The sequence below is a fragment of the Taudactylus pleione genome, unplaced genomic scaffold (assembly GCF_031769625.1).
Source record: "Taudactylus pleione unplaced genomic scaffold, aTauple2 ptg000660l, whole genome shotgun sequence".
Lineage (NCBI taxonomy): Eukaryota > Metazoa > Chordata > Amphibia > Anura > Myobatrachidae > Taudactylus > Taudactylus pleione.
In genome coordinates, this window is record NW_028285062.1 from 734,237 (window position 1) to 758,839 (window position 24,603).

Consider the following 24,603-nt stretch of genomic DNA (forward strand, 5'->3'; position numbering starts at 1 on the left):
ACCGCTTTATAATACGGTCTGACTGGCCGGGATCACCCATGTCTGCATCTCGCAGGCTGACCCATAAGGCCACACTTCTTATATCGGTCCTTGCATTGGGTCCAGCCTCTGCAAACATTGCAAGAACAGTAATGGGCAACCTGATACACTTTGGGGGGATGAGGGGGACTGCATAGACAGCCATTTAGATTTCAGGGGCTGCACATTACTTTGTCTCAGTAGGATGTTAAATGAACACATTTAATCAATGAAAAGACACCTTTCTGCTGGCATTCCTATCCAGCTTTACAAGCTATAACAAACATTTAGGGGGGAATTCAATTGATTTTTGGGCACCCGATAATAATGGGCGCACAACGGAGCTATTCAGTTGTTGCTCTGATTGGGTGCGAGTGTCGCGCTTATGCTTGTCACGTCCAAATGCACTAGGTGTAACCGCGTAAACGGCGGACTTTGCAGTTTTCTGCTCGCCATCTCAGTACGGTGCGAGAAGAAATCTGGGCACCCGCCGCACTTGCACCCGATCGGAGCAACAATTCAATCGCTCCGTCGGGCACCCATCACTATCCGTGCCCAAATAACTATTGAATTCACCCTTAAGGACCTGAATGTGGGAAGGAACTGTTGGTGAGGGCACGGAGGGCTGCCTGCTGCCCCTTACTCAATGGCGTATCATGGATGCAGGGTCTCTGGGTCCAGCGGGGCCCTCGCCGCACACCTTGCACCCATATATAGTGATACTTGCCTCTCAGCAGTCTCCAGAGTGTGACGCTGCAGAGCAGTAAAATCACAGGGAAAATGGCAGCGGACATTTTCCCAGTGACTTGCACATGCGCGAGAGATGTCCCTGGGAAGAAGGTGCAGGCGCCATTTTCCTGTAGAACCCGCGCATGTGCAGTAAATCCTGGCACCAAGCCAGAATTTACTGTGCTGCCAGAGAGGAGGGGGCCGGTACTGAGAGTACACATAGGCCCTCTCCTCTCTTAAAATAGCCCCTGCCATTACTGACCTAGACAGGACCAATTAGACGTGTCACAGACACCTAAACTCAGCTTAGCACATAATGGGAGCTTAATGACCTATATTTCCATTATAAATGGTAAAAAACAATAACACATGTTAGTGCAGCGCTGTCCGGTCCGGTGCCTGGTTGTGGTGCTTCCAATGTTGTGCGGTGTTTTGGTATTTATTTTCTGGTCCTAGATTTTGTTGGGTTGATATCATTTATAGATTTAAAAAAAGAAATGTTTATTGAAGGAATCGTACAAAATAATGACGTACAACAATCGCAATAGCTATTTTTAGAGACAAAACACACAGCAATAATAGTGATAAGTGACAAATTGGGAAGTTACTCCAGTCTTTTAACAAGAAGAACATTGGGATTCTGAGAGGGAGGAGAGAAGGGTTAGCAATAACCATACTATAGTAAGGGAAACACTGTAGTTACAGATACTAGAAATGGGGAGACCCTTTGGACAACATTTCCCAATAATACAAAGAGGTCGGATTCACTACTTGTCTGGTATATTCAATTACATGAGAAGGCAAAGTGACAATATAGAGGAGCCAGATACCTGAGACTTCTCAGCTTGGACCTCTACATCTAGTGAACGATCGCCCAATCCATTTAGAACAGTGGTTCTCAAACTCTGGCCCTTGAAGTGCGGCCTCCTGGTCGTTAGGTAAGCTGTGGGTTACCAACCACAGCTTAACGACCGACCACGTTGATGGTCGTGATGGTGAACACCATCGGGGCTTGCGACGAGACCCTAAGGTTGGGTCTTGGCACTCGCAAGCCCCAGGGAGCTTCCTGCTCTGACCGAGCAGGAAACCCCCCACTGACATCACTGATCAACATCGACAGCCGCCCCTTTTGTAGAGAGCTCCGGAGCGAGAGAGTTTCTCTCTCGCTCCGGGGCTTGCGCACGCGCAGTGCGGCTGCTGCGCATGCGTAGGGCTAACTATCGACCCGGTTGCGAGCACATTGGTGCTTGCGACCGGGTCTGAATGAGACCCTCTGTCCTCAGGACCCCACACAGGTCACATTTTGTAGGTCATCCAGCAGGGGCACAGGTATATTCATCACTCACTGACCTATTTTAAAAGATCCCCAGATGGAGCTAATTATTTCACCTGATTCTGTGAGGAGACCTGGAAAACATGCACTGTTTGGGGGGTCCTGAGGACCGAGTTTGAGAACCTGTGATTTAGAATAGAAGTAATGACGTCATCGGAATAGCCTCACTGCTAATCCACCGGGATAATATTGTCCATTTATATTCAGTTACATAGTTGCCTGCCCCCCTGGTCTCCGTTATGTAAGGAATGCATCGTCCTTAATATTCAACCTTATTTAGAAAATAACATATTCTGATTATCTGTTTCCTATACCTTTGTACTTGTGTAGTGCCAACATTCCCTGCAGCTCTGTACAAGGTTAGGATAACACATTACTTATACTGTATATAGCAGATACCAGTAAGTAGAACATAGGAGCTGATGACAACGCTCTGGGAGAGCCGACCTGCTCTAGTACAATAACTGTAAGGGTTTGCCCTCGCTACCTCTGCATCTAGCTGCTGCTTAGACCAACATTAAACTACATGGTACTAGCACTTCACCAATACAGAATATAAATACAGCAAGTACACAAAGACTAATGACGTTCTAGATTTGCAGCCATTGTTCCTGTGGGGCCACTAGAGGCGCTGTGTAATAGTCGGTATTTACCCTCCAGCTCTCTCTCTCCTGGTAAAGTGAGTATTGGGAGAGTAAGGACATCTTTCTGCAGAATCATCTGATGTCCATATGTTTACTGAACACTTTGAGAAACACAACTTTTTAAACAGAGAGGGAGATTCAGAGATGAGCGCAAGTGGCTGACCTCCTTGTTACTGTTAGTGTTAATTATTCTGCACGTGTAAGTAAATGGATCCACAATATTTGATATATTTGAATTGAGTAATTGTAATCCTATCTTACTAGCAATGGGTAATTGCAATATGTTTATGGTGTGATTTAGTAGACACACGGCGTACTGTATATAACCTGCAAGGTTTTCTAATCCTTTGTTGGAAGTATGGGAATGTTATAATCTGTTCATCCAGTGCAGTATGTATTAGCTATTGGGTTCTACACCAGATAATGGCCCTCATTCAGAGCCGCTCGTTAGCGGCAGTACGCTCGTTCCGAGCGATGTTTGCACATCTGCGCATGCGTACGGTTTTTAGTACACATGCGCGAACCAGTCAGTGCGGCCGAAAATCGTTTGTACGCTATATAGCGAGTGCGTGCTATTTTGAGTGACAGAATGAGGCGTATGTGGGTGGTAACAGGGGAAGGTGCTTGAAAAGGGGGGAGTGGAATTCGAACGCAGGCGTGCTTAAAGGTCAAAACGGGCGTTTTAAGGGAGTGCATAATTAATCCAGCAGCGTCATTGACCACGTCACTTGGTTTTTTTAAACTCAGAACTGCTCGCAAAATAGCGGTTGAAAAAACCAACCACAAGAATAGCGAGCAGTTCATACGCTGTACGATGTACTCGATTAATCAAATAAATAGCGGACATGACGTATGGTGCGAGCGGCCAGGGGGGCGTTTTTATCAAATAAACGAGCGTATGTTTTGCTCGCTCGTTCAGACTTAGAGGTGTGAACAGACAGCAATGTGCGAACGGATCATTTGAATAGCCACCCCTTGTTTTTGAACGAACGACCGCAAATAGCGAACGGCTCTGAATGAGGGCCAATGTCGTATTGCTGGTTATTGTGGCAATGTGTTTGCTCTATACTTTATTGCGCTTGATATGGTAGCTTTTGCAAAGCTACTTCAGCATTGTTTTTTTAATGCAGTGTACAATTAGGTACAGTCGTGTGGGGATCATCAAATTCTTTATGCAAATGATGATGTGTGGGCCCCTTATATATTGGGTACTATAATTACTGTAGCAACTTCAAATTCTGTAAATAGGACTTGCACCCGAAATTGGCTGCTGAAGACACAGCGACTGACTGCATCTTCCCAGGTGGGATGCTAAACACAGGCTCGTGTTTGCAGTGTTTGTTCTCTTACTACAGATGATACTATGGGAAGGTGTTGATTAATAGGGCGACCTGAAAAACTGAACAAGTCGCGTTCAGACCTTCAGGTCGCCGAGGCGTGGTGCCCGCACTGAACGGCGCTCACTGAACGTCATTCAGTGCAGGAGCCTGAACTCCTATCTCCTATACAATTGTCGTCAGGTTGAAGGGCATGTTCCGTAGATAGTCGGGGTCGGCAAGGACCCAGCGTGCACACGCATCGCTGGTCCCTGCTGGCTGTCCATTACACGACTTTCTGTACGATGCGGCCAAAACCTCCTGGTTTTGGTCGGATCGTGCAAACAGTTGAGTAATGGACAGGCCCCTTAACTGAGCTATCTCTAAAATAGCGGCTACACTGAGTTTCCAACTGTTGATTTCAGGTTGAAGTATTATTTTTTTTAATAATCAACAATTGTATCAGGATTTAGTACACTGCAAAATTATTTATTTCAACAATGTTTCTTGCTGGAGTTACCCATGGCTTCTTTTCTGGCAAACAAGCTTTTTTGCAATGGGAGGTCATACTTTCAGCTGGTTAGCACAATTTCCCCTGATGTATTTTCTGCCAGATAAAAATGCTGTGCTAAAATGTGATAAAAATGCTGTGCCAAAATGCCATGTCCGGACTGGGGTAAATGTCACACAGAATCAAATTATCAATAGTATGTGGGTTAAACAGTAATATAATAACCATATGGCTTCCTCCTATATACAGGAGATTATAACACACAGTCATTAACATTAACACTTCCTAAGTGAGAGTGTCTCAAAACCAATCTGTCCCCAAACGGCACAACCTTCTAACGGCACAACCTTCTAACGGCACAACCTTCTAACGGCACAACCTTCTAACGGCACAACCTTCTAAACCACATATACTAAGCTACATGTGTACAAGTGCCCAGTCCATCCATTTATTCATGTTTTTCAACAATTCTGCAGCTGCACACAGCACATTACATGTAACATGTTATAAAGCATTACAATATTTCCCACCATGTTTCTCTAGTCTCAGCACTGAGAAGTAACTGACCTGGTGGCACAGCCGCCAAACACTGCAACACTTCTTGGTTAGTGTCGGCTAATTCCCACTGGTCTCTCACCATGGGGTAACTGGCAGATGGCTTGAGATGGAGATATTGGACTCAACAGTGATCGCGCTGAGCGGAAAAGTTTGTGGGTCCCAGGGACCCCTCACTTTAGAAAATTGGGGTCCTACTCCACTGTTTCTGGGTCCCATCACATATTAAGGGGGGCGAGGGCAGGCAGCAGTTGCGACAGTGCTGTGGGCAAGTAGCAGTTGGGGTAGAGGGGGTTATGGGCAAGTAACAGTTGGGATAGAGCTGGGGGGGTAAGGGCAGGGAGAAGTTGGGGTAGCGCTGGGGGTAGAGGGGAGTAAGGGTTGGTAGTGCTGGGGGTTGGTAGAGCTTGGGGGGGGGGGGCAAGGAGGAAACAAGGGCAGCCAGGGCTGGGGGTAGGGTTGGGGCAAGGGTAAATAGCAGCTGGTGCAGTACTGGGTAACAGGGAGGGGGTTACTGCATTTCACTGCCATTGGACATAAGGGTCCCACCACACACTGGCAGCACCCTGGCACTGCACAAACATGTTTCAGCAAACACTGGCACTGCACAATAGGATCCTAGCAAACACTGGCAGCACTCAGAAGGGCCTCACCATATACTGGTACCATACCGAAGGGTCCCAAAACTCAATAGCACCGCACAGAAGGGTCTGCTCCCACTTCACACTGGTACTACACAGAAGGGTCCCAAAACACAATGGCACAACCCTGGCACTGCACAGAAGGGTCCCACCACACACTGGCAGCACCCTGTTTCCAAACAGAAGCGTTCCAACACACAGTGGCATTGCAAAGAAGGTTCCCACTACACAGAGGGAGCACCCTGGCACCACACGGAAAGTTCCCACCACACACACTGGCAGCTCAGGGAAGACTTCAAGCTCATAAGCACCCGGCAGCGGCTACTCTGTGCAGGAGCCCCTTCTTGGTGCCCATGATCTCTGCAGACGATATTGGACACAGCTGGGGTCTGAGGATTCACCTAGCCAGTAGCCACTAGCCGCACACCTCACCATGGAGGGCCGGGGCACAGTGTCGCATGTCAGCCAGTGTTGCATGTCAGTGCTGCCCGCCGTACGCACGTGCACATGGTGTCAGGGAGCAGGAGGCAGGACTCGGAGCTGCAGAGATCTTGAGTAGAGAGAGCACTCAGGTGGAGACTCAGATGCAGATTGCAGGAGACTACGCTGCTGCCCTTGGTAATCGGTGGGGTAGCTGCTTAAGATATAATTAGCCCGGCCGCTGTGGCGCGCGCACAGCACGTCCTACAGGACTCGGTCATTCGTCGGTCATGCGTAAATACGCGCTATAGCGCGTATTTTGCGATCACAGGCTCAATCCAGATCAGCCGGTAAACGGAATAGTGTTTTGCAGTATTCAGGTGGTCACAGGATACAAGTAGATGGAAGCGTATTGGACCAAGTAGATATTTATTGCTCAAACGATAATCGCAGCATACAGCTACTCCTCAGAAGTTTTCTGACAGTTAGAGGTTCTATATTCACAGTTCCTAGGCCGTGATTTATAGCAAGAGAACACAACAGGCTGCAGATATGCCCCCCCGACCACTAGGACTATTATACCAATAGGCCAATTATCTCCCAAAATATAAATAAACACATCTTACATTTCAAAGGTACAAATATAAAAAGAATGCCTGGCGCTTTAAGTATAAAGATTCCACATAATATTAGTAATATATTTAATAAAAAACTATTCAATTAACATATTAGAACCAGTAATATATATTAATGTCATCAAATACATATAGCATAAAACATGTATCAACAATACATAAAACAGAATAATAATACTAATAATAAAGCACCAGTGCGCACGGGAAACTAAAAGAAATAAATGGATGTAGTGTCAAATCTATATGTTCATAATGAAAAATATAAATAAAAAGGGGTTTAAATATGTATCCAATGATAATGAATACTTAAGCTGCATACACACACACCGATTTTGTTACCAACGATTTTATGAACGATTTTTGTGAACAATTATCTGTCAGATTTTTTAAAGTGTAATGAACGATTTTTTTTTTAACTACAAACGATTTTTGCATATCCCCTTACTGAAAATCGTTCAGTTGACAAGTCTGACTGAACTACAAACTACAAATGTGAACGCGCATGAACGATAATCGTTCATCGTTTGACTCAGAAAGTGAACGATTTTTTTAAACGATATTGTTTAACGATAATCGTTCAAAAAATCGTTGTGTGTATGCAGCTTTAATCTCCTGCCGACGTAAGCTTGAGTGTCCTTTATCCAAGTATTCTATTAGAAATAAACGAGGACTGTCTCCAGCCGTATGGGTGTTAATTATAAACACACTATGTATTCAATCCTCCTGTAAAATGTTCATCATAGGCCTCCGATAGCAACTATGCAGACTGAATAGTAATATAACTTTGTAATGAAGGGTACAAACAGCAGGGGGCTTCTTCTGGAAAGTTTACTCACTATTTAGTGCAAGTCTCGTATAGTAACTGTATCCCAGATAAGTGTCAGCTCCTCTGTGAATATACAGTCAGGTGGATCATTGACAGAATTTTCATATTTTGGCCTCTATTCACCACCACAATGGCTTTGAAATGAAACAAACAAGATGTGCTTTAACTGCAGACTTTCAGATTTAATTTGAGGGTAATTACATCCAAATCAGGTGAACGGTGTAGGAATTACAACGGTTTCTATATGTGCCTCCCACTTTTTAACAGGCCAAAAGTGATGGGACTGTCAACTCAAAATCTATTTCATGGACAGGTGTGGGCTATTCCCTCGTTATTTCATTATCAATTAAGCAGGTAAAAGGTCTGGAGTTGATTCTAGCTGAGACATTTGCATTTGGAATCAGTTGCTGTCGACTCTCAATATGAGATCCAAAGAGCTGTCACTATCAGTGAAGCAAGCCATCATTAGGCTGAAAAATCAAAACAAACCCATCAGAGAGATAGTAAAAACATTAGGTGTGGCCAAATCAACTGTTTGGAACATTCTTAAAAAGAAAGACCACACCGGAGAGCTCAGCAACACCAAAAGACTCGGAAGACCACAGAAAACAACTGTGGTGGATGACAGAAGAATTATTCCCTGGTGAAGAAAAACCCCTTCACAACAGTTGGCCAAATCAAGAACACTCTCCAGGAGGTAGGTGTATATGTGTCAAAGTCAACAATCAAGAGTAGACTTCACAAGAGTGAATATAGAGGGTTCACCACAAGATGTAAACCATTGGTGAGCCTCAAAAACAGGAAGACCAGATTAGAGTTTGCCAAACAACGTCTAAAAAAGCCATTACAGTTCTGGAACAAAATCCTATGGACAGATGAGACAAAGATCAACTTGTACCAGAGTGATGGGAAGAGAAGAGTATGGAGAAGGAAAGGAACTGCTCATGATCCAAAACATACCACCTCATCAGTGAAGCATGGTGGTGGTAGTGTCATGGCGTGGGCATGTATGGCTGCCAATGGAACTGGTTCCCTTGTATTTATTGATGATGTGACTGCTGACAAAAGCAGCAGAATGAATTCTGAAGCGTTTCGGGCAATATACTATGCTCATATTCAGTCAAATGCTTCAGAACTCATTGGACGGCGCTTCACAGTGCAGATGGACAATGACCCGAAGCATACTGTAAAAGCAACCAAAGAGTTTTTTAAGGCTAAAAAGTGGAATGTTATGCAATGGCCAAGTCAATCCCCTGACCTGAATCCGATTGAGCATGCATTTCACTTGATGAAGACAAAACTGAAGAGAAAATGCCCCAAGAACAAGCAGGAACTGAAGACATTTGCAGTAGAGGCCTGGCAGAGCATCACCAGGGATGAAACCCAGCGTCTGGTGATGTCTATGCGCTCCAGACTTCAGGCTGTAATTGCCTGCAAAGGATTTGCAACAAAGTATTAAAAAGTGAAAGTTAGATTTAGAATTATTTAGTTTGTCCCATTACTTTTGGCCCCTAAAAAAGTGGGAGGCACATATAGAAACCGTTGTAATTCCTACACCGTTCACCTGATTTGGATGTAATTACCCTCAAATTAAATCTGAAAGTCTGCAGTTAAAGCACATCTTGTTTGTTTCATTTCAAAGCCATTGTGGTGGTGAATAGAGGCCAAAATATGACACTTCTGTCAATGTCCCAATATTTATGCACCTGACTGTATAGCCATCCGGTCTGTAGATCTAACCAGCATGTAAGACGGAAGGGGGGGCTTGGTCTCTGCGGGGTCCCTGCAGCACCCGATGTTCAGCCCTGATCCGTATGGTAGATTTTATATGGGAGCCCAGCGTCAGCCGGCGGAGGTTCGATATGAAGGTGAGCTGCGGATGTCCAGGAATAGTAAGTCCAGGTCAGGTGCCGATCACCTGTCACTTCAACGCGTTCCTCCTTACAGAAGGCTTTTTCAAGAAGCCTATGATGAACATTTTACAGGAGGATTGAATCCATTGTGTGTTTATAATTAACATCCATACAGCTGGAGACAGTCCTTGATTATCTCTCCTACAATACTTGGATAAAGGACACTCAAGCTAACGCCGGCAGGAGATTAAGTATACATTATCGTTGGATACATATTTATATGCTGGTTTATTTATTTGTATTTTTTATTTTTCATTATGAACATATAGATTTGACACTACATCCATTTATTTCTTTTAGTATCCTGTGCACACTGGTGTTTGTTTATTATCATTATTATTATAATTATTATTATTATTCTGCTTTATGTGTTGTTGATAAATTTTTTATGCTATGTGTTCAATGACATTAATATATATATTACTGGTTCTATTATGCTTTTTTATTAAATATATTATTACCAATATTGTGTGGAATCTCTATACTTAAAGCGTCAGACATTCTTTTTATTTTTTGTATTTTGTTGTGAGGATTGGGGATCCCTCACTTGTCTAGGCTGCTAGTTATATTACACACAATACCCTCAGGTGTTCCAGAATCAGCGCCAGGGATTCTATTTTTTACATTTCAAAGTAGCTAAACAACTTCCTCTGTCTTTCATACATATAATGCTGGGTACACACTGGCTGATATATTGGCCGATCAATTGATCGGCCAATATACCTGCTGCCCGTTGGCCAGTGTGTACCCGCGATATGTTGGTGAACGTCGTCGTTCACCGACATATCACATTGGCTGCGCTGTACAGCCGATGGACAGATATGTCTGCAGACCGCCCGTACACACACAGCTGCAGGGAGGAGGGCGGGACCCGCCCCCTGGTTACCGGGACCGGCAGCCAGGCACAGATGATGGTTGTTCAGTGTTTATGAACGACCATCATCTGCAGATCACTCGATCTGCAGATATATCTGTATAGTGCGTACCCACCTTAACACCCAAACAAGTTTGTCCAAACACAATTTTATTTAGCACTAGGGGCAATCAATTTCACAGTCTAGTCTAAGTTCACTTTAGTCAAACAAATCTTATCTTGTAGATACCAAATCTGTTGCTACTTAACCTACAGTAACACTGAAAGGTTTCAAGTAATATGTGCAGTGACTCAATGCTATGTAGTATTTGTCTTTGTGCGCCATCTCCTGGATTGACATGTATACTGCAACTTCATGAGTTGAGTCAAAATAAGCTGCCTGATTAGTGCTTAATTTATAGTTGTATGTTCCTGCTAAATAGATCTTGAGATATATATGTATTTCTATATACATACATATATAACTGTTTGAGGTGTTCAATATATGTATATATTGATATATTTATATACATAGTCATTTTTTGTCTCCATGGTTCATAAGTAGTGACCAAAAGTATGTGACCCAAAAAAAATCATATCTAGTTATTTTTGGCTTGAGGAGCCTGCACACTGCATGTGTTGGGTGTTAAGCCTCTGGTTTTTCCTTTATTGCTCCTCTCCCTGATGTCACATTTAGATAGTACATACCTCAGTTTTTTTTCTAATTGACGAAGCTACACAATATTGAAAAAGCAATCTAAATACTTATCGTAGCTTTTGGATGATGCCGAGAAATGAACAAACAGACAAACAAATTCTGGCAATTTTTTTTTCGTCTCCGTAGTTACACCAAGCCAAGGAGTGCATTTCTAAAAAAAAAAATTCTATGTACAGACACAATCATTACAACTTTATTATAAGTATAGTCTCTTTCCTAACACCATAGAGACCTCCACAATACACGAATACCTTCGGGAGGGCACTGATCGTATACAAAGGCTTGGTCATTTCACACAAGACAATTTGCTAGGTCAGAATAATTACCACCTTACTTCCTATGTGAGAGTGTCTCATAAACAATCTGTTTCCAAATGTCAGAGTCTTCTAAAATCAAATACCTTCCTGTAAGTGCATAGTCCAGAGTTTCCCAAACTCCGCCATTATAGTCCAGGTTTTAAGGATATCCATGGTTAAATAAAATTGACTGAGGTACTAAGTAAGTCACCTTTGTCCAAGCATGGATATCCTTAAAACATGGACTGTAATGGCAGAGTGTGGGAACCTGTGACAAAGTCCATGTATTTAAACGTGTTTCCACAATTTTACAACTGCACACAGTGCATAACCTATAACATGTTAAAAACACATTACTACATATACATTTACAGCACATGGCGCTTAGCGCTGATGGTTCATGTGAAAATGGCGTGACATCACAGGTGATTAACCCCCTCAGTGCCATGGCTGCCATCCTGAACATATGGGTCGGGTCTCCGGCCACAACCCAATCAATACATTTCAAACATTTTTAGATATTCTGTTCCCAGCACCCAGCTTTACAGGTGCAGCCGTGGAGTCTGGAGCTTAGCTCGTCCGAGGCTGCCGGGTGATCTAAACAATACTTCTATACAGTTATTCACTTTGCCAGGGGCTCCAGGCTTCTAGTTACGGCACTGCTAGCAGGTGTAATAGCAGAACCGTGCCAGGTTCATTTCTTTGGTAGTATGTCAGCTTGCACTGGGGAAGGTGAGCCTGGTTATGCCACATTATAACAGGCTGGTGAGTGCTTTTTGGGGCTGTGGAGCCTTGGCTGAGCAGCTGTGTCAGGGGGCCACCTGGTCTCCGTTACATACATTCACTAAATTCTACAGATTGAACAATTTTGACTACAAAGATGCCAGTTTTGGATGGAATGGGCTGCGCACATCAGCTTGTGAGTGTACCCTCCTGTAAGGACAGCTATGGTGTATTCCCAGCGTTTCCACGGTCCCCCTAATAAATTAAAGAAAACTGTATTTTTTAGATTTGACTCCATATCTTTCTGTCTGTAAAGGGTGGGCGTCCAGTGTACCCTAATGGTCGTATTCTATACTGTCCTCGTTCCTGTTCTTTTTGTTGCAGAACTTTGTTCCCTCCTCATTCTGTTCTTGCGGTTTCGTTAACCAAATTCAAAAGTGCCCAAGCTGAATTGCTGCCCCAATACCCCAGGGTTCCCAGGTTCTCCCAATGGACCCAGAATAAAGGATTTAATGTAAGTTTTAGGTAGTCACCGTCGTTACTTCACTCCAAGATAGGACAAAAACCCATCAAGCCGTATTCACTATCTTGTGTTTCATCTACTTTCGCTCCTTCTAGTAATTAATATTACTATTCTCCCAAATGTATTACAGCTGCTGATCTATATATATACCCTCCACCCAAATGTATTACAGCTGCTGATATATATATATATATATATACACCCTCCACCCAAATGTATTACAGCTGCTGATATATATACATACCCTCCACCCAAATGTATTATAGCTGCTGATATATACATACCCTCCACACAAATGTATTACAGCTGCTGATATATACATACCCTCCACACAAATGTATTACAGCTGCTGATATATATATATATATATACACCCTCCACCCAAATGTATTACAGCTGCTGATATATATATATATATACACCCTCCACCCAAATGTATTACAGCTGCTGATATATATATATATACACCCTCCACCCAAATGTATTACAGCTGCTGATATATATATATACACCCTCCACCCAAATGTATTACAGCTGCTGATATATATATATACACCCTCCACCCAAATGTATTACAGCTGCTGATATATATACATACCCTCCACCCAAATGTATTACAGCTGCTGATATATATATATACACCCTCCACCCAAATGTATTACAGCTGCTGATATATATATATACACCCTCCACCCAAATGTATTACAGCTGCTGATATATATACATACCCTCCACCCAAATGTATTACAGCTGCTGATATATACATACCCTCCACACAAATGTATTACAGCTGCTGATATATATATATATATATATATATACACCCTCCACCCAAATGTATTACAGCTGCTGATATATATATATACACCCTCCACCCAAATGTATTACAGCTGCTGATATATATACATACCCTCCACCCAAATGTATTACAGCTGCTGATATATACATACCCTCCACACAAATGTATTACAGCTGCTGATATATACATACCCTCCACACAAATGTATTACAGCTGCTGATATATACATACCCTCCACACAAATGTATTACAGCTGCTGATATATACATACCCTCCACACAAATGTATTACAGCTGCTGATATATACATACCCTCCACACAAATGTATTACAGCTGCTGATATATACATACCCTCCACACAAATGTATTACAGCTGCTGATATATACATACCCTCCATCCAAATGTATTACAGCTGCTGATATATACATACCCTCCATCCAAATGTATTACAGCTGCTGATATATACATACCCTCCACACAAATGTATTACAGCTGCTGATATATACATACCCTCCATCCAAATGTATTACAGCTGCTGATATATACATACCCTCCATCCAAATGTATTACAGCTGCTGATATATACATACCCTCCATCCAAATGTATTACAGCTGCTGATATATACATACCCTCCATCCAAATGTATTACAGCTGCTGATATATACCCTCCAGTGCTGGTTTATTGTCCTGTACTGACATACAGGGAGACATTTTGATCTTATGCAGATATATATGTATATTGCGTTACACACGTGTGTGTGACTGTAGTAGTGGAGATTCTGCTTTATGGGGTTTTTGTTTTTTTTAACTAGGGCAAAGGCCGCTCAGACTCCCACCTGATTGCCGTCCCGTCCTGACTCTATTTATCCCCACAGCTGAACTGATAATCCTGCAGGTTCTTACACGTCTTCTTACTAAGCAATATACTGCTGGGTCATTATGATGTATAAATGTATAAAAACGTTCATCCTTTTCTGTGTTGTTTGGTTTTTGACCAACTATGATTTATTAACGTGTCCCCATCGTATAATCACAGTGGAGGTCACTATTGGAGTCTGTAACAATAGTGGTGAGAATGCAACCGATCCAGTGACTTCACTGAGAGTGCAGCCTATCCAGTCACTAGGAGCCAGTGACATCACTGAGAGTGCAGCCTATCCAGTCACTAGAAGCCAGTGACATCACTGAGAGTGCAGCCTATCCAGTCACTAGAAGCCAGTGACATCACTGAGAGTGCAGCCTATCCAGTCACTAGAAGCCAGTGACAGCACTGAGAATGCAGCCTATCCAGTCACTAGGAGACAGTGACATCTCTCTAGGGTTCAGCCTATCCAGTCACTAGTTGCCACTGTCTATTTAACATTGGTGATAAGTTGCCACAGCTGGGTCAGTGGTTCCTAGTGAATTGATACACAGAAAACAATGGTTAAGTGCTCAGACCAGAGAAGATAGCGATGTATTAGCATTATATATACATTCACATAAAAGGTATAGATCCACTGCACTCACCACTAATAGCTAAATAAAGATCACAGAAACTCTGCACTCACCGTATACATGTACAATTGCCATGCTGATCATTCTGAGTAGTAATAGAGTAGTACTGAGCACATGGGGAAACTTTGTCGCAGTTTGTCAGCTTAACAAATTGTGCAACAATTGAAACTAACAATTTTTTTTCAACGTAACCTTTTGAAGTGTTGCATGTTTATACTGGTACAATTTCCTTTTTTCTCATATGCATAATAAGGGCCTGATCTGATGGTCTCATTAGTCATATAATGTGGTTCTCTCTAGACTTGTGAACAGGCTTACACTCAGTACTTTACACACAATTCACCATATATACACTTTCTCTACATGCTGTCTAAAGCTATTAGTATAGGACTGCTGGTGATATCCGTGTTGATAACACAGTATTGTGGAAATTTACAGCAGCACTTATTACACTGGCACTTTGCAGGACTGTCTGGATCCTGTGCTGACCACATGGTACTGTGACATTGTACAGCACTCACAGCTTCTGTCACTAACTCAGGCTTATTGTGTGATATACAGCAGCACTTATTACACTGGCACTTTGCAGGACTGTCTGGATCCTGTGCTGACCACATGGTACTGTGACATTGTACAGCACTCACAGCTTCTGTCACTAACTCAGGCTTATTGTGTGATATACAGCAGCACTTATTACACTGGCACTTTGCAGGACTGTCTGTGTATCCTGTGCTGATCACGCAGTACTGTGACATTGTACAGCACTCACAGCTTCTGTCACTAACTCAGGCTTATTGTGTGATATACAGCAGCACTTATTACACTGGCACTTTGCAGGACTGTCTGTGGATCCTGTGCTGACCACATGGTACTGTGACATTGTACAGCACTCACAGCTTCTGTGACTAACTCAGGCTTATTGTGTGATATACAGCAGCACTTATTACACTGGCACTTTGCAGGACTGTCTGTGGATCCTGTGCTGATCACACGGTACTGTGACATTGTACAGCACTCACAGCTTCTGTCACTAACTCAGGCTTATTGTGTGATATACAGCAGCACTTATTACACTGGCACTTTGCAGGACTGTCTGTGTATCCTGTGCTGATCACGCAGTACTGTGACATTGTACAGCACTCACAGCTTCTGTCACTAACTCAGGCACATTGTATGATATACAGCAGCACTTATTACACTGGCACTTTGCAGGACTGTCTGTGGATCCTGTGCTGACCACATGGTACTGTGACATTGTACAGCACTCACAGCTTCTGTGACTAACTCAGGCTTATTGTGTGATATACAGCAGCACTTATTACACTGGGACGTTGCAGGACTGTCTGTGTATCCTGTGCTGACCACATGGTACTGTGACATTGTACAGCACTCACAGCTTCTGTCACTAACTCAGGCATATTGTATGATATACAGCAGCACTTATTACACTGGCACTTTGCAGGACTGTCTGTGTATCCTGTGCTGATCACGCAGTACTGTGACATTGTACAGCACTCACAGCTTCTGTCACTAACTCAGGCTTATTGTATGATACACTGTGCATGTAACATCCATTGCACTTTGATACTCAGCTGATATAGGAACAGAGGGTGCAGTTACTGAGCCTTCTTACTAGTGAGACAGGTCCTGACATTGCCGGGCACCCCTGCTCCATTTGGCCTGTTAGCGCTGTGTCTATTCCATGTCATATTGGGAACAGTGAATTGATCCGATGATAGCCTCTTATGGATCTAAACGGCAAATGAAGGTTTTCTCATCATAACAGCACTTCCCTTTTTTTCTTAATTTCATTGTTACATTTATATCATTGTCTCATTGTAGGCTTTGGATTTTACATGTAGGTATTTTATATGTGTATCTGAGTGTGTTAATAAACTTCGGAATGACCCATTTGACTTAAATTAATACTTAATGTCTTATTCCTGAGCTAGACCCCTTTGGGTAGCGCTACCTTTTTAAATTTGTTTTCTTCCATCTATGTACATACCTACACAGAGTTCTCTTAAGGTTGGCTGCAACCCTCAGTTGATCATCACTATTGATTAATGACCACTTGATTAATGGTGGGATTATCCATATTTATAGTATTCGGTTTCCAGGGCTGGAGAGCTGCTGTTTCTTGGAAGTCTGTAGGTGACATAATACATACTCCCTCATGCTGAAGTGTGATTGTTTATTTCCTCTCCATTACCTAAATTAAATGTTCCAAGTTACACCAAGTTATTTTAAGCAGGACACTTCAATTCCAATCTATTCTCTTGTTTCTCTGATTGAGTCCTGTAATTCTCTGCTAACCTCACCCTAGGCCTGATTCTGAGTTGGGAGTAAAGCAAAAAGGATCAAGTACCGCTGCAATTGGTTTATTATTTGTACATGCAGGGTAAATACCGGCTGCTGTTGCATGTAGCCCACATGCTAGGCAGCTTTATTCTTGCACTATAATGTAGATGTGAGGTAGGACACATCCCTCCCAAATCTAAAGGTGCGTACACTAGACGATGTGCTCATGATGCGATCTCTTCAGCGATTTCCCTTGAACGCTCCTTGGCACTCCAAGACACGACATGGTTCTAAAAAGTGTCCAATCTTTCCAACGATCTATCGTGCATCTTTACCTATTTCCAGCACGTCGTGCATGAGATTGGCAGATCTTTCCTGCTGTAGGCAAGTTCTTAAGATGCGATGTACGACCCGCAGGTACGCGCATCCTGATCGTGAATGGACACTGACGATTTGGACATATTTTATACGATTTGTCGTTCCGATGCGCCGAGATTGGGCAAATCGTGCAAAATATCATCTAGTGTGTACGCTCCTTAACTCTCTCTCTGCACAATTTAAATCTGCTCCATACACCCACCCACCCACTCCCTGCAGTGCAGCATGGTTCTACCACGGTGCAAAGTTACTGGCTCTTTGTTGCTTTCCTCCCACATCAGAATCAGGACTCCCTGTCTGGTAATGCTCTCCTCATGATACCTAGCTCATCAGTTATCACTTTAAGGTGCCTTTGGCTGGAGTTAGATCAGCTTTATAAGCGTTCATCTTCGGTTAGTCTGTGCGCTGGCATTTGCCTATTCTGTCCAGTAGAGGACAGGATAGGCAATCTGAACTATAAGACTTTACAGCAGCACAGACCATTTCAGGAGATGCGTGTGCTGATCTTTTCACACGTGTGTTTGCGTAATTGAAGACGGCTGCTTGTTACAGGGACAGAGTCATGGTACGAGCAGGGTGATAGACAAGCCACAGACTCGGGGTCAGATAAAGGAGCAGGTCCTCCTATAGATGCTCCAGTCACACTGATGCAGGAAGATTGGTCCAGTATGGAGATGCGTTGTACACCCCAAAGTTCATACAAGTGACTTGTTCCTTAAACATTTCCAGCGCAGCCTTTGTTTCATGGTTTCAGTGCCGCTATCTGTCATTGGGATTCTCTGGGTTCTCCTCTCCGAGAAATCCATGGCTTTAGCGATTACCTTGTGTCTGCTGTACCCTTTCTTCTTTCTTGATAAATGGGCGAAAATAAAATTATGAACCAGCTTATAATTTTATGGAGAGGTAGAAGCCTTTCAGATCTGCACAGGAAATACACCTGTATCAACATTACAGTGACTCCTGGTGTCTTCTCTAGTGCTGACTACAAATGTAATCTCTACAAGAGTACAGTGCATAGTGACCTCAGGCCTGCACAGGAAATACACCTGTATCATCATTATAATGACTCCTGGTGTCTTCTCTAGTGCTGACTACAAATGTAATCTCTACAAGAGCACAGAGCATAGTGACCTCAGGTCTGCACAGGAAATACACCTGTATCATCATTATAATGATTCCTGGTGTCTTCTCTAGTGCTGACTACAAATGTAATCTCTACAAGAGTACAGTGCATAGTGACCTCAGGCCTGCACAGGAAATACACCTGTATCATCATCATTATAATGACTCCTGGTGTCTTCTCTAGTGCTGACTACAAATGTAATCTCTACAAGAGCACAGTGCATAGTGACCTCAGGTCTGCACAGGAAATACACCTGTATCATCATTATAATGACTCCTGGTGTCTTCTCTAGTGCTCACTACAAATGTAATCTCTACAAGAGCACAGTGCATAGTGACCTCAGGCCTGCACAGGAAATACACCTGTATCAACATTACAATGACTCCTGGTGTCTTCTCTAGTGCTGACTACAAATGTAATCTCTTGTGAGCGCTCTACAAGAGCACAGTGCATAGTGACCTGCTAGGTTATAAAGGTATCATTTCTGATTATCTATACCAGTTATTGTCTGTAATTCTCTTTTCCTGCTGTAGGAAGATGAAAAGTTTCTAACAGAATTATTTGCGCACCTCACAGATGAAGCGACCGATGACGGGAAGAGGCAGGAGCTGGTACGTGTGAGCAAGAATCCATCCCCTCCTTCCCGTTCTAATACACCGCTGTACTTATCCTGATTATAATTATCGTAGCAGGATCTAATCTTCTATTTTGCATTTCAGGTGAATTTTCTGAAAGAGTTCTGTGCTTTCTCCCAAACATTACAACCTCAAAACAGAGATGCGTTCTTCAAGACGCTGTCTAACATGGGCATCCTGCCCGCCCTGGAAGTCATTCTAGTAAGTAACTTACTGTAAGGGTCACTGTACGTCTGTTGCTCCAGCTTTGCGGTGACCCTTCATAGTGCTCTTGTTCCTGTCCATTTGTTATTGAACTGTTTCCAGCATCATTGAACATCCACAAGTTGATTCATACAGTTCTATATAATATCGACTGCTGATAAAAATGATGTCATCACCCTGAAATGAAAAGACAGTCGGCCGGACCTCTGGCCCTTCCCACCAGTGTCAGTGATACACAGGAGAGAATAATGATCAGGAGAGATAGAGACAGTGGGGGAGGGAGAGGTGAGGAATAGGGAAAAAGGTTGGGGTGGTGCGGAGTGAATGTATCGGGGGGGGGGGGGGATCGTATAGTAAAGCAGTGTTGACAGCGCTGTCCTCTGGGGAATGACGCACTCACTTATACATTGTCTTTGTACACCCTCAGGGTATGGACGACACACAAGTCCGCAGTGCAGCCACCGATATATTCTCCTACTTGGTTGAATACAACCCATCCATGGTCCGGGAGTTTGTGATGCAGGAGTCTCAGCAGAACGATGATGTAAATATCTTTTCTCATTCATCCATTGGGGGGGGTGGAATTAGAGTTTGGAGGTTTATATGTAACATGTCATATTACTGACACTAATACCCGTTTTTTCCTCTCCTCGTTAGGACATCTTGCTGATTAATCTGATAATTGAGCACATGATTTGTGACACAGACCCCGAGCTGGGAGGCGCTGTGCAGCTCACTGGCCTCTTGCGGACCTTAGTAGATCCAGATAACATGCTTGCCACAACCAGTGTAAGAACACGCTGCATCTAAATGATTTGATTCTATGCCCTGTGCTGTTTCTCCACATTATCTCTGTTCTGTTCTGTGCTATTCTGCCCCTCCTAAGCTCCCGGCTCTTTCTGTTGGACTGTGGTAACCCCCATTCACTGTATCCATTGGCACTGTACTGTATTGTCTTACCTTTCCATTCACTGTCTGTCGGTGTACTGTACCGTACCAATGCATGTGTCTTGGTGCCTTCCCACACCTCTGATGTACTGTACATGCCATGACACTTATTGTACTGTGCTGTACCACCCAGACCCTTATATAATTTATGTATGCCCCCTGTCTATTCACTTCTCATTCTCTTTCTGCCCACCCCGGCCTCCCTCTGCTCTGCCCTCACTTGGTGCCTCTGCCCCGCCCGCTCCTGCCTCCCTCTGCCCCGCCCGCTCCTGCCTCCCTCTGCCCTGCCCGCTCCTGCCTCCCTCTGCCCTGCCCGCTCCTGCCTCCCTCTGCCCTGCCCGCTCCTGCCTCCCTCTGCCCTGCCCGCTCCTGCCTCCCTCTGCCCTGCCCGCTCCTGCCTCCCTCTGCCCTGCCCGCTCCTGCCTCCCTCTGCCCTGCCCATTCCTGCCTCCCTCTGCTCTGCCCACCCCTTCCACCCTCTGCTCTGCCTGCCCTTGCCTCCCACTGCCATGCCTGCCTCTGCCCTGCCCGCCCCTGCTTCCCTCTACTCTGCCCTCACCTGGTGCCTCTGCCCTGCCCGCCCCTGCCTCCCTCTGCTCTGCTCGCCCCTGCCTTCCTCTGCCCTGCATCCCTCTGCTCTGCCTACCTCTGCTCTGCTCACCTCTGCCTCCCTCTGCCCTGCCTGCCTCTGCCCTGCCCACCCCTGCCTGCCTGCTCTGCCCACCCTTGCCTTTGGTCTGTACTGTGCCACCCTATTCCGTGTACATTAATCTGCATCATTTCTGTCCCTGCATCCTTTCCAGACTATCCTCAGTGCATGGTGAGCCCAGTGTAGCTGCTGTTGATGTTTTAGGATCACCTGTTCGTTACTTAGCAGGTTCACATTCATCAGGAACTAAAACAATTTTTATTTGTTTTCTTAGAAAACAGAGAAGACGGAATTCTTAGGTTTCTTCTACAAACACTGCATGCACGTCCTTACTGCCCCCTTACTGGCCAACACTACAGAGGAGAGGCCCAGCAAAGGTCAGAGAACAGCCTGCTCTCACTATTGGGGATGTCTTGTCCTATAACTTACATTTACATATAAGTGTAGGCCCTGTCTCTAGGCTGAAGGACGCCAAGGTATAATAGAAATACTGTCCATTCTAGGCATGGCCCAGAGTTACCCAGCCAGCTATGTGGCAGACATCAAGCTTTACTGGTCTATGCTAGAGTGGGTGAGGCCCTGCACTGGTCAGGTAACTGGTTGGTAGTGTGACTACTGGGGAACCATTGTCACTTTATGTAGTGTTACAGACATGTTCTCAGCGCTCGCTCACTGGCGCTCTACTACCTAAAGAGATGCACGACCAATGAGTATGAAGGGACAGGTCAGCTGCCAGTTCTGTTTAAGCACATACATTGTTATAGTTGTGTTACTTTGTGTATGTAAATCTTCCAGGATATCTGCTGGGGAGGCACAAATGCGCTTGTTCCCCCATTTGCCAGCTGTAGAGTCAGACTAGTGAGCAGTAATCCAGTGTCCAGTCTGCAGTGTGTGATATCTGTCTTGTTCCCCCCTCAGATGATTTCCAGACGGCCCAGCTGCTGGCACTGATCCTGGAGCTGCTGACGTTTTGTGTTGAGCATCATACCTATCACATAAAGAATTACATCATCAACAAGGACATACTGCGGAGAGCGCTGGTGCTGATGTCATCCGTGCATTCCTTTCTGGCCCTGTGTGAGTTCCTCAAACACTGCATCATTGTGTGCCCCCTTGTGGTGCCCGCTGGTTATGTCATGGTGCCCTGGTGCACCTGCCCCATACACACAGTGTATGTAGCCTTTCTCTGGGCCCATATCTGACTGGCCACGTGACGGTTGTTTCCCTTTACTTGGTGTTTTCTGTAATGAAATATTGTGGCGGCCAAGCTTCCTTATACAGCCTCAACCCGTGCTTCCACCTTACTGTGCGGGCGTACAGCCTCAACCCGTGCTTCCACCTTACTGTGCGGGCATACAGCCTCAACCCGTGCTTCCACCTTACTGTGCGGGCATACAGCCTCAACCCGTGCTTCCACCTTACTGTGCGGGCGTACAGCCTCAACCCGTGCTTCCACCTTACTGTGCGGGCGTACAGCCTCAACCCGTGCTTCCACCTTACTGTGCGGGCGTACAGCCTCAACCCGTGCTTCCACCTTACTGTGCGGGCGTACAGCCTCAACCCGTGCTTCCACCTTACTGTGCGGGCGTACAGCCTCAACCCGTGCTTCCACATTACTGTGCGGGCGTACAGCCTCAACCCGTGCTTCCACCTTCCTGTGCGGGCGTACAGCCTCAACCCGTGCTTCCACCTTACTGTGCGGGCATACAGCCTCAACCCGTGCTTCCACATTACTGTGCGGGCGTACAGCCTCAACCCGTGCTTCCACCTTCCTGTGCGGGCGTACAGCCTCAACCCGTGCTTCCACCTTCCTGTGTGTGGGCGTACAGCCTCAACCCGTGCTTCCACCTTACTGTGCGGGCGTACAGCCTCAACCCGTGCTTCCACATTACTGTGCGGGCGTACAGCCTCAACCCGTGCTTCCACATTACTGTGCGGGCGTACAGCCTCAACCCGTGCTTCCACCTTACTGTGCGGGCGTACAGCGTCAACCCGTGCTTCCACCTTACTGTGCGGGCATACAGCCTCAGGGCAGATGTATCAAGCCTGCGAAACAAGCAACCAATCAGCTACAAACTAGCAATTATCAAGTACATTCTATAAACTGATACAATGAAACTGATTAGTGGCTGTGGGTAACTGACACTCGTCCTTCTCTACACTCTAGAAGGTTTGATACATCTCCCCCTTAGTGCTGTAACTGTAGCGACATGCATTCAGATCACAAGAAGAAGTATAATCACAGCACAGTGCACTAATAATACTTTATGATGAAATAGAACATGGACGCCAGCATCATTGGCGCGCACCATAACTTGATAAATGTCGGTTCTCTTGGCGCTAAGTGGCGCTATAACAGCGCTGTAACTCTGTGTCGGCTGTAAGTCTGCAGAGCTCAGTAAGAGCATCTCATAGTGTAACATTGTATCCCTGTGTGTTACCGCCTGCCCTAAAGTCTCTCTCTCGCTATGACAGGCGCACTGCGGTTCATGCGGAAGATCGTCGGCCTGAAGGATGAGTTCTACAACAGATACATAGTGAAAAGTTTCCTGTTTGAACCCGTGGTTAAATCGTTTCTCAATAATGGTTCCCGGTATAACCTCCTGAACTCCGCAATTATCGAAATCTTCGAACATGTCCGGGTGGTGAGTGGTCTGTTTTACGTTGTATATAACTCTATACTTCTTGCTGGGTTGTTTTATGCGTCTGTGAATGATTTAGGCTCAAAAAAGTATTTTTTTTCATAAACAAACAAAAAAAAAAAAAATATATATATATATATATATATATATCACATTTGGAGAAGACCATCCAGTATGTTCTCTTCTAGTTATCTAGGGCGTCACACAGATAAATAAGTGCACACAATAACCCATGCAGAGATTTGCCCAGGCTTTTTTTTATAAAGCTAAAGCAGTGGTTCCCAAACTGGGTGCCGTGGAACCTTAACTTGCCATGGGGCATTTGCTGGGGTGCCATGGGTTGGTGGCCCAGTATGATAGGCAAAACCAGTCCTGGGGCTGGCAATCATTAATATGTGGACAATAGAAGCGTAACCCTGTCCCCCACCACATAGCTAACCCTAAGGATGACAGAGCTATATTAAAGAGGGAAAAGAAAGGCAGTATAATGGTGCACTGTTCGAGAAGAAATAATTAAAAAATTAACCTTTATTAGGTATTCATTAAAATAATACCCCTGTAGTAAAATATTTATAGTAAGCTTAGCAAAATATTAAACAAATAATGAATAGAATAAATTTTAAATTTATTGATATAAATGTAATGCACTTAGTGTCTCACCCATATTAAGTGAGCTCAATATTAGAGTCAATCATTTAAAAAAATAATTAAATAAATTAATATTCGATATTCATCTCATATTGTTGCTCATTGATCATAATAAACAAGAAT

At 44.3% G+C, this 24,603-nt stretch overlaps 1 protein-coding gene across 1 annotated transcript in view; it reads left to right on the forward strand.

Moving 5' to 3' along the window:
* PPP4R3A (protein phosphatase 4 regulatory subunit 3A) overlaps positions 1-24,603 on the forward strand; it is a 76,448-nt gene that overhangs the window by 25,909 nt on the left and 25,936 nt on the right. Inside the window, exons 5-11 of the mRNA XM_088455541.1 lie at positions 19,288-19,365; positions 19,474-19,590; positions 20,021-20,137; positions 20,251-20,382; positions 21,465-21,567; positions 22,109-22,267; positions 23,666-23,835. Coding sequence (XP_088311667.1) covers positions 19,288-19,365; positions 19,474-19,590; positions 20,021-20,137; positions 20,251-20,382; positions 21,465-21,567; positions 22,109-22,267; positions 23,666-23,835 — 876 coding nt within the window. The remainder of the gene's footprint in view (positions 1-19,287; positions 19,366-19,473; positions 19,591-20,020; positions 20,138-20,250; positions 20,383-21,464; positions 21,568-22,108; positions 22,268-23,665; positions 23,836-24,603) is intronic.